General features: G+C 39.9%; 1 protein-coding gene across 1 annotated transcript in view; it reads left to right on the top strand.

Annotated features, from left to right (window-relative positions):
- The first annotated feature begins 5,255 nt into the window (after window positions 1-5,255).
- LOC107589778 (myelin transcription factor 1-like protein) overlaps window positions 5,256-11,237 on the top strand; it is a 71,226-nt gene continuing 65,244 nt past the window's right edge. Inside the window, exons 1-3 of the mRNA XM_016278307.1 lie at window positions 5,256-5,322; window positions 5,406-6,016; window positions 9,064-9,493. Coding sequence (XP_016133793.1) covers window positions 5,450-6,016; window positions 9,064-9,493 — 997 coding nt within the window. The 5' untranslated portion in view covers window positions 5,256-5,322; window positions 5,406-5,449. The remainder of the gene's footprint in view (window positions 5,323-5,405; window positions 6,017-9,063; window positions 9,494-11,237) is intronic.

The following is an 11,237-nucleotide window of genomic DNA, read 5'->3' as shown; positions in this document are numbered from 1 at the left end:
GTGGATGCAGGGGGCCACCCTTGGCGATGAGCAAGCTGCGTCGCTGCGGATGGGTGGAGGCAGCAGAACGTCAGATCGCCTCAGTCTGCTCCTGTCCAGACGAGAACTGCTGGGCCATGTTCTCGACTGTGTCGCCGAAAAGGCTGGTCTGGGACACAGGCACCTTGAGGAACCGAACTTTGTTCATACACAACCAGAGGTGACGCTCCTAGACCACAAGTGTGGACATCGCACGACCCAGAGAACTCGCGGTGAACTTCCAGATTGAGCTCGGAGCGCGAGATCAGTTGCGGTTCTGAGCTCTTTTAGAACTTACAGATCGTGACCATCCTCATGCAGGTCCCTCAGTGCTTTACCCTGAAGAACCTGCAGTAACGCCGTAGGGTGTAAGGCGGAGGCAGCTTCCCCACAGGCCCTATTAGCATCGCTGGACAGACCAGACGAGTACCTACAGACCCGGGAGGGGAGGCACGTTTTGCCCTGCCGGGTGGAGGCAGCGTTAGGACACAACTGCATCGCAACCGACTGCTCCACCAGGGGGGCCCCGTATACCCCCTAGCTGCACCACCGTCGAGAATGGTGAGGGAGGAGGAGTTAGCAGATCGGTTTCCGGCAGAAAAAGGTGCCATTCACAACCTGGTAAGCCCCGCATGCACCTCTGGGAAGAATGGCACTGGGAACCAGCGCGGACCACCCCAAAGAACCAATCGTCCAACCTTGAGGGCTCGGAACACGGTGGAGGTCTCCACTCGAGCCCTACCCCTACGGCGGCCCGGGAAAGCATAGCCATTATTTCTGGATCCGATTCAGGCATTGCTACAGTCCCGGAGGAGAGCAGCGCAGCCGAATCTTCCTCTCTAGAAAGCTCCGGCTCACCCTCAGATGCAGCAATCGACATCCGGTCGTCGGGAGGAGTGGCAAAGGATACTGCTTGTACTCTCCTTGTAGAGGGCCCAGCACGTTCCATTGGTAGCTCAACTGGTTGAGCAGTGCAAGAGGAACAATGGTCCCCCGAGGGTTGGTTCCCTGGAGGGTTTGCCATCACTGTTACCCTCAGACCGCCCTTGTTACTGCCTGAAGTAGTCCCCGCCTGACTGCCGCCATTACGAGAACTAGATCGAGGCAGAGGCAACAGAGCTCCGCCCCTTTGAGGTAACGGAGCTTGGCCCGTGACTCCGAGATGATCATCTTCCCGCAATGAGATCATGACTCATCCACAAACGACACCTCAGCGTGCTAAATGCCCAGGCATGTGAGGCAGCAATCATGACCATCACCCAGCATCAGGTAACGACCGCATCCAGAAATGCCCGGGTGATACATTGTCTATAGCAAGACCAACATCATCTTTACAAAGACATAACGTCGAGTTTGCCAGATGCAACGTCGTCTTTAAAAAGACGCATCCGTGAATGCTCTTTTAGGGAAAAGCTCATTTAGCGTGCTGAACGCACAGGGGAGATGGCTGCCTGCAACACAAACAGGGGTTAGTGCAGCCTGATGTGTGCAATCCACTCGACACACGAAATCACCACCGCTGAAGCGCCATACCGCCAACACGAAGAGTTCTCAAAGAGCGCGCTGAACTTGTTCAGTCTTCTTCTCTCAGTAGAGTATGTTGTGATGTTATGATGTTTATGATGTGATCGCTCGGCTCCGAAGTGAAATGCTGAATATGCGCTGCACCTGCTGCCTACTTATACTCACGCTGTGCTCAGTTGCAGCTGGATGCAATAATTGCATGCCAATGTGCATTGGCTTGTTTAGTTTACACTCAAAGTGGATTGGTCTCTCTAAGCGAGATCCCAATTCGTCGGTCATACGACGTGACGTCGAGAGTGACCGACTGAAAGGGAACAGCATTTATCTGAAATAGAAATCTTTTGTAACATTATAAATGTCTTTATCATCACTTTTGATCCATTTAAAGCATCCTTGCTAAATAAAAGTAATAATTTATATTATTTCTTTCCAAAAAAAAATTATATTGACTCCAAGCTTTTGAATGTTATAGTGTATAATGTTACAAAAGCTTTTTATTTCAGATAAATACTGATCTTTGGATCTTTCTATTCATCAAAGAATCCTGAAAAAAAATAATACTCAACTGTTTTAAATATTAATAATAATAATTATTATTATTATTTATTATAACGGTTTTTTTTAGCAGCAAATCAGAATATTAGAATGATTTCTGATCATGTGACACTGAAGACTGGAGTAATGATGCTGAAAAATCAGCTTTGAAATCGCAGGAATAAATTACATTTCAAAATATTCAAATACAAAGCAGTTATTTTAAAAAGTAAATATATTTCACAATATTACTGCTTTTGCTGTATTTCTGATCAAATAAATGCAGGCTTGGTGAGCAGAAAATAATTATTTAAAAAATATAAAAATCTTACTGTTCAAAAACTTTTGACGTGTAGTATAAATATGTCATCTCTCTGTATCTCCAATAAATGATCAAAATATATAATGCAATGCAATACAATGATGATTGTGATGATGATGATGATGATGATGATGAACAAACAGACGTTCCGCAAAAGCCTGATGATCAGATTTGAGACGCACTGATTTTTCTACAAAATTATGTCTGGATAATCAAGTAAAGTGAAGCTGCTTCAGTCCAGTAAGTGTTCATCTGGAAATATTACTAACAATATCAAAGTTATTGCGTTTACTTTTTGAAAATCAGTAAAGATTTAAATGAAGTGTAAGCTAAATTAAACTAAAAGACCAATTTACTTGCTAAAAAAGGCAGGGCAGCGCTCTCCAGTCAGACCTGACAGAGCCTTCTAGTCTAATTAACAATCAAACTCCCACATGCATTGGCATTAACCCTGTTTTCTGTGCTGTGTTTTCTTACCTAAGATATTGGCTTTGTCTCAAAACCTAGTGAGCTGACTGCATGAACAGTTGTAGACAGCGTTAATTAAATTAGAACCTTATAAGTAACTGATTTTGCTCTTCACAGGCACAGCTTCACTGACAGCAAGTCAAGCATTGTGCAGTTTGCACTTGACTAACATTCTATTGCTAGCATGAAACTAAGCTAATGACATTAGCACACTTAAATATTGTGAAAATAATTCGATTTCGTTGTTAGGAAAATCAGCATGGCTGTGATCGGACATAATGGCACAGATAATCACAGCCATGCTGATATTCATAAGTTTTTGCTCTGTCAACAAAATATTTAATATATATATATTTTTTTTTAGCTAGCATGTCTCTATATTAAGTTCTATGCAGCTCTTTCTTTATTATCGACCCCTTGAATACAGCGAGAAAAAAAGTTACGCCTTCTTTCTTTGCGTGAACATTTGGGTGGCGTTATGCAAATCTTCGTTAGAATGAGCCGTTTTAGGGGGGCGTGGTTGACTCTTAAATTTATAAAGAATATCTCTTTGGATTTGAGACTTTAGTCTTTGCAACTTTACAGATCTTCTTTATGCACCAAGAGCTTGTAACACTCCAAAGAGAAAGGAAAAATTGAAACTTGAAAAATGGTGTGTATTGACGTCTTTCCGCTGTTGAACGATTCCTTTATGATGTTCATTCATGTTTATTTTGTGCTATAACTAGAAAAAGAGAAAGAAATGATTGGTTCACGTGCCGCTTGAACTGAGACGCTACAGTGATCTGTCACGGCACATTCAATAGCCACAAAATGGTATTTATTGTTTGAATTTCCTAAAAAATGACAAAATTTGAAACCTGAGACTTTGTTTCTTACCAGAAGTAACCTGCTCTGTCTTGTCTGTCGGCATGTTGTCAGTGTCCTCTTTGCTCCGCGATGTATTTTTCACTGTGTGAGAAAATGATGTGTGGCGTGAGAGTGGCATGGCTTGTCGGACATAGCAACAGTAACTAAGAGGGGCGGGTCTTTGCGAAGGGTTGATTATTTGAGACTTCTTTCTGTGTGGTTCTTGCTCAAGTCCTGTCACTGCATGGACAGTCTATGCTTCAGAGCATCCAAGAATGATTGGGTTTCACACTAGATCTTTTGCTGCAAAACAAGTCCATTAAATGTTTGTTTTGTTAGCATTAAAGCTGTTTTTACAATCTCGGATTTGAATCCAGGAACCACCAAGTACACTTGAAAATGACATCTAGGTTATGGTTATGGTCATGGGGACTTGGTTTAGAAATTGCATCACAGCAATCAGATCCAATTAGAGTGCCTTTTCTCAAATCTTGCTGTGCATCCGTGGCAGAAGGACTCAAGTACCACACTGTTTGCTCAATGTTAAATTTTGAGAATAAAACTGAATCTGCAAAAACTTTAGAAAGAAAGGAATTGAACAAATTTACCTCACTACAGTAATAAAATAATGGATTTAAATGGATTTAAGGGAATACAGAAAAGGAAGAGCAGTGAAAGAACAAGAATGAGATTTTTATTTTTTGTAAAATAATCGGTTTGAACTATTTGCAAATAATAACTGCAGACACTCTTATTTGAATGTCTAATATGTCAAAAACACAAAATGGCAAAATTTTTGTTGTCTTGTCACATTCTGTCATAAATTATATTCATTGAGTAAATGATTTAGCCTATATTTGACAAACAAATGTCAAAATAGTTTGCATCCCTATATTACAGTTTAACATTTCTATAGTTAAACAGTTGTCAAATATTAATTGTTTAGCTACTTTTGTCATACTACTTTTACTCTGTTACTGTTAAAACTGAAGCATTGCACTGACTTCTATGAACAGTAAACCCACCTTTATTTGATTGGCCATCTCAAATAGTTTGACATTGACAAGTGAACAACCAAAAAATCTAACTTTTTGCCATCCTAACAACAAACAGAGCAGCATCAAGAATATAAAATATTGTGAGGGCCAATTGGCCATTTCTAATTATTTAGGGAAATAATGTCTAATGTCTAAAGATATACTTTAAATGAAATCAAAGAATGTGTGGTGTGAACAGGTGTGATGTTATTTTTAATAAAATCAGGCCAAAACGAAGTTTGTTTGGAGCTCGCTTTAGGAGTTAAAAGCATCTTGCCAAAGCAAAATGTTTGGAAATGTTTGCTCCTTGCTGGTCAACACCTTTGAACCCCATTGGTCTGTTGTGATGATGCAAAAGGTAGGTGTGGCTCTGGGGCTCCGCCCTCTTTAACATGGAAATCTTCTCTGATTAATTTCCTCTGTTCAGTTTGTTGAGGTCAGATGTTCATAAACACATGAACTCACTGGACACCCGCTTTATAGTAGAAACAATGGGAAATTAGTATATTGGAGCCTTGAAGTGGTTATGGCCATGATGCAAAGGTGGTTCAGAGTCAAACAAGTGGTTGGGTGTGGAATGAAACTTTGTTTTGGACAATGCAATTGAACCAAGATGTATCTATTTAGCTGCAAAATGTGTTTGTCGTTCACAGAGAGTGACCATATTAATTGCAGTCCCAGCAGAACAAGCCCCTCCATGGAGAAGGACAAGAACAACAATGATGAATATGACAACTACGATGAACTGGTGGCCAAATCTCTGCTTAACCTGGGCAAGATTGCAGAGGACGCCGCTTACCTGGCCATGACGGAGTCCGAGATGAACAGCAACTCCTCAAACAGCGCAGAAGAAGAGGAGGAGGAAGAAGAAGATGAAGAGGATGAAGAAGATGAGAATGAGGAGGGCTCAAGGAAAGGTGAGCTGAGTCTAGACATCAACAGTGATGTGGTAAGGGAGACTGTGGACTCTCTAAAGCTCCTGGCACAGGGTCATGGAGTCACGCTCTCAGAAAACCTCCACGAAAAGCCTTTTCAGGACGATGGGAGCGAAAACACAGACTGTGGATACATCAACGGAAATGGATCCACAGGTAATGGACTCAGTGGTAACTGTGGTAAACCCTCCAGTAATGGCCAGATGGCAGAGAAGAGCGACGAGGAAGTTTGTCTGAGTAGTTTGGAGTGTCTTCGCAACCAGTGCTTTGACTTGGCACGCAAGCTAAGTGAGACCAAGCCAACCGAGCGGTTCCACAATAACCAGCAGGTAGGGATTTGTTTTGAGTTTTTTTCTTTTCTTGACCTATAGCCAATGCACGTTAACCCAGCTAAAAAGGAATGTTGTTTGAGCTTTGGTGAATGTTATGGCAAGGTTCTCACAAAGTTATGAACATACGTTCTGTCAATAACATTAATAGAACGTTCATTCAAAGTTATCTGGTCTTTCATAAAGTTCCAACAATGTTCTTTATGTATCATTCAAGCGACATTTTTTTTCTGAAACGTTTTTATTTAGATGTTCTAACTACAAAGTACTTTACCATGCTCAGAGAACATTCAAAAGTAATGTTCCCATAATGTTTGCAAAATGTTAATATTAAACTGTTTTTTAAACGTTTACAACAACAACAACAAAAATGTTCAGAGAACTAAATGCAAACGTCATCAAAACATTCTCAGAGCATTTTTTGTTAGTTGGGAACTGCCAATTAACTGACAAGAACGTTAAATCAGAATTAAATTAGAGAATGAACGATTTTCTGTGACCCATGATAAATACCATTAAATGTTTTTTTTTCTTCATATTAAATAGTTTATTTTTACTTGTGCAAATAGTATCATTAACAGAAAATGAGGATGCACACATGGTCACGTCATCACGCAACTGCAGCGCTGAAGCACCAAAGCGTGAATCCTTATAAGGGAAAACAAGATTCCTAACACTGTGTCTACACCGTTGCTGTTGAATTACTGAAATAAATGAACTTTTCCACGACATTCTAATTTATTGAGATGCACCTGTATATAGATCAGTCTATAGAACTCATTATAATCAGTGATGCTGTCTACACTGGATGCGGCGCGGTGTGACACGACAAATCCCCGACAGTAAACTGCTGCCGCGTTCTGTTTATGACGTGCTGACACAAATGTCAAATGATTTTCAGCGTTCGCTTTGTCGTGTCCAGTGTAGACAGACTTTAGCTGATGTGGCGCGGCGCGACACGACAACTGTCGCGTCCGGTGTAGACATGGTGTAATGGTTGCCTGTTACATTATAGTACATACAATTTCACTTGTACAGAGTAAGGAGAGATGACTGAGGGCGATGGCGAATGATTTGCCAGATCCTCAGTACCACTAAAACATATAATCTTGTAAAATGTCTGGTAAGTAGTGCCGCTCCATAGTATAAACAGTGTACGTGCGATCGCGAATCTCGAAAAGTGAAAGTGAATCTAAAAGCGATCATGCATTCAAAAGCACGATACCAGTTTCAATGCCAGGTATAACAGCGCCTCCCTGATGCCAAAATATATATATATGTAGTATAATTACCCAATTATATAACTGCGAGGAAAAATATTGAAATGTATATTTGTGCTATGTGCTATGTATTTGTGCCATACCAAGTGTGCTATGTGCATTGGAATAATGCCTAGGAGTGAATCCCCTAAATTATCTTTCCATGACTGCGAAACTATGATGATTGTCACACTGGTAACCAGAGAAATGTTTAGGCGTCTGATTGCTGTTTAGTATCTGCTTTTTTACCAGAATAATATTAGCAACCAAAGAATTGTTACGTCCATCAATTTTAACGAAACCACCATTGACAGAGCGTGTTGTGTTTTGTTTATGTTCACTCTTGTAATGTTGCCATGTTCACTTACTATGAGTGTCTTTGGGCTTGCTGTTCGTACTCTTCTCTTAAAGTGAGCCACTGTATGGAGTTTTTAATGTGGGCAGTTGCAGCTTGTGATATTTTCATTCTATGTCATGCATTTAAAATTTTTAGGGTTTATTTTAGGCTTGTTTTTGTTTGTGTTTTTCCTTGCAGCATCTGGCAACACAGTGGAAAGAGACAGACCAAAATGTGCAAATGAGTAAAGATTGTACTTCTTAAATAGTGAATGTGGTTGTCAGTCCTGTAAATTGCAGTCCTGTTTAAATTTAAATAAAGGCCATATACATACTGTAAAGTTTCAGGAGTGACAGCCACATTTAAATACAGGAGTGAGTACCCTAAATTATAATTTCTTGTGTGTACAGAACAGAGCTCACTCTCAAAATTGTGATGACTAAAATTGCTATTAAACCGCAGAGTACTTTCATTCAGTGTTGCCATGTACACTTATTATAAGTGTATTTGGGCATGGCTCATAAAGCGATCTAGTCTATGGATTTATTAAACTGGGCAGGTGTGGATTGCACTTTTCTGCTCTTATTTCCAATATAAAGCATGTACATTTATTTAGGTTTATTATGGGTCTGTTCTTATTTTGTAAGAAGATCTGGCAACACTAATGAGTCAAGGCTCATACCTCTTTCTCTGTTATTTTGTTTGCTATGTGCAGAACAGAGACACATCTCTGATGCATGTTTAAATACATCTAGTATTGACTAGTTAGTCAGTTTGGATCTGTACAAATTGTGTGGAATTTTTGTAAGTGCGTATGCCACTACCTTAATTTTCAGGAGTTATACTGCTTTCCATTTACCTCGGAATTCGGAGTTAGGAATGACGTCACACAAGAGTTGACTGCATTCCTATACACAAGTACACAAGATGGACGAGTCCAATTAATAGCAATACAAGTTGTTTTGCGAACACATAAAAAGCAGTATTTTGCACAGACGTATTGAAATATCATGTTATCACAAATAGTGGTTGGATAGTACTATGTTGGGTTTATTGAGACAAACAGAAGTGCTAATAAACAATATAATACTTGTGTTTCACTCATGTTGATGTGCTGAGCCGTCATATTGGATTCTGAGGTCAGGGTTTTTGCAGTTCCTCTGAGTTTCTGACTTGAGAAGATGTTCCAGTTTTCACTGTTTCCACTGGGAACTCTGAGTTTCGGAGTTTCTGACTTTCGAGTTCAAATGGAATGCACCACTAATTCGGTTGTAGAATTCTATTGCCACTTGATTACAGCACTAAAAATTGAATTGACAACCAAATTTAGCTGCAGTGTTTAAGTGGCCTATAGTTACTTTTTAACTGTTTACAGATAGAGTAGTAGTAATCGTTCAAAAATCTTACTGTCGGTTAATGGTTTATCAGTTAATTATATGCATCCCTACCAGGAGGCTCATCAGCTTTATCAAGAAGCCCAACAGCAGCATCAGCATCAGAGTCCTGATGTCCTCGAGCGGAATTACTCTGACATGGTCAACTTGATGAAGCTTGAGGAGCAGCTCAGCCCACGCTCCAAGACTTTCTCCAGCTGCGCCGCAGAGCACAAAGGCTTCCAGGACTGTGATGAAGACACCACCTCCGTCACGTCGGACCGCTCAGAGGATGTTTTCGACATGACCAAAGGCAACCTGTCACTGCTGGAGAAGGCCATAGCGCTGGAAACAGAGAGGACCAAAGCTTTGCGGGAAAAAATGGCTTCGGAAGCAGTCAGGAGAGACAGACTGCATTTGCATGAGCATGGTTTGCGGCACAGCTATGCAGAGGAGCGGAAAGCGCGCCTGCACCACGATGGTCTAAAGAAGCCCTACTACCTTAAAGGTAATCTTATATTATATAACACACAACCATCACTTGAAATTATTTGTCTTACGAGTTTGGGGACAACCTGCCTTCATTATTCTGCTTCATTAAGGCCACAAATGTATAGCTCCGTATTTCTCCAAATTTGGACAATATTCAACATATACTGTATCTATATTTTTGCATTTGCTCTCAAAAAAAAACATGTAAAACATTGCTCTCATAAAACAAAATGTACTTACATTTAAATGTAACATTTGATACAATGCACTTATTGTGTAAATACACGTTTTTACATTGTACTTAAATTTGAAAATAACATCTTGTAATTACATCTATAATTAATTTCTGTACGTACACCTATAATTACACTGTTGAGCTTACTTCTACCCCTTAAACCTAACCATACCACCAAACATGTCCCAAACCTCACCCGTATCCCACCTCAATAGCAGCAAAAGTGTTTTGAAATTCAACATGAACAAAATAGGTACACTTACCTAACAATTCATTGCTTTATTATTAACTACATAGTATTTAAAGACACCTAATATTAGTTTGCATTTACACTCCAATACTTGCACAGACATATAATATCAGACACAGTATCAGAATAGTTTGTCCTGTCCATTGCCATTGGTTATTGCTGTGAATCATCACATTTTCGGATTCAGTCTCGCATTTAAATACAAAAAATCTTTGTGTAGCTAGTATGAGAAATACAACTTTTACATTAATTATCAAAGAGTTATAAACAGAATGCTCCCTTTATAATCATTGAAGCTGTCAGTCATGTCAGTGTGAGTTCACTTAGCACTGCACTCTTGCCAAAACAACCTTTAAAAAGCAATGTTGTCTATACTGCACAATGAATCTCTTATTTACATCATGTTTATACCACATGCTACCAGTTTCCACTTGCATTATCCCTCTTGTTTTCTGGTCCTCTCCACTGCACTGTCCCATATACACCCCAAATGACCATAAATAAAATAAGTAACGCATGTCCAAATGAGATTCAAGAGATACAGAGAATGCTAAAATCTTCAGTTTATAACAACCTACATTTCAGACTGTTGTTCACACAAGTTATCTTATGGCTTCAGAAGACATTGAATATTTTTTTCATTTTTGGGTGATCTACTCCTTCAGTAATAAAATTATATCATCATTATATCATCATATACCATCCAGTTAGGCACATCAACCATCACTCCTTCAAAAACAGCCCGAAACCTCGGAGTTGTGATTGATGATAAGCTGAATTTCTCAGACCACATTGCTAAAACTGTCTGGTCCTGCAGATTTGCTTTATTTAACATCAAGAAGATCAGGCCCTTTCTTTTGGAACATGCTTCACAACTCCTTGTTCAAGCTCTTGTTCTGTCCAGGCTGGACTATTGCAATGCTCTCTTGGCAGGTCTCCCAGCCAGTTCTATCAAACCTTTACAATTAATACAGAACGCGGCAGCAAGATTAATTTTTAATGAGCCAAAAAGAATGCACGTCACACCTCTGTTTATCAATTTGCACTGGCTACCAATGGCTGCTCGCATAAAATTCAAGGTAATGATGTTTGCCTACAAAACCACCACTGGCTCTGCACCCCTTTACCTAAATTCATTACTTCAGACTTATATGCCTTCTAGAAGCTTGCGTTCTGCAAGTGAATGTTGCTTTATTGTGCCATCCAAAAGAAGCACAAAATCACTTTTACGGATGTTTAAATGTTCCCTCCTGGTGGAATGACCTGCCCAACTCA

Source organism: Sinocyclocheilus grahami, unplaced genomic scaffold (genome assembly GCF_001515645.1).
Source record: "Sinocyclocheilus grahami isolate Dianchi unplaced genomic scaffold, SAMN03320097.WGS_v1.1 scaffold120.1, whole genome shotgun sequence".
Classification (NCBI taxonomy): domain Eukaryota; kingdom Metazoa; phylum Chordata; class Actinopteri; order Cypriniformes; family Cyprinidae; genus Sinocyclocheilus; species Sinocyclocheilus grahami.
Note: the sequence above shows the minus strand (reverse complement) of the source record. Positions and strands in the feature narration are given on the sequence as shown.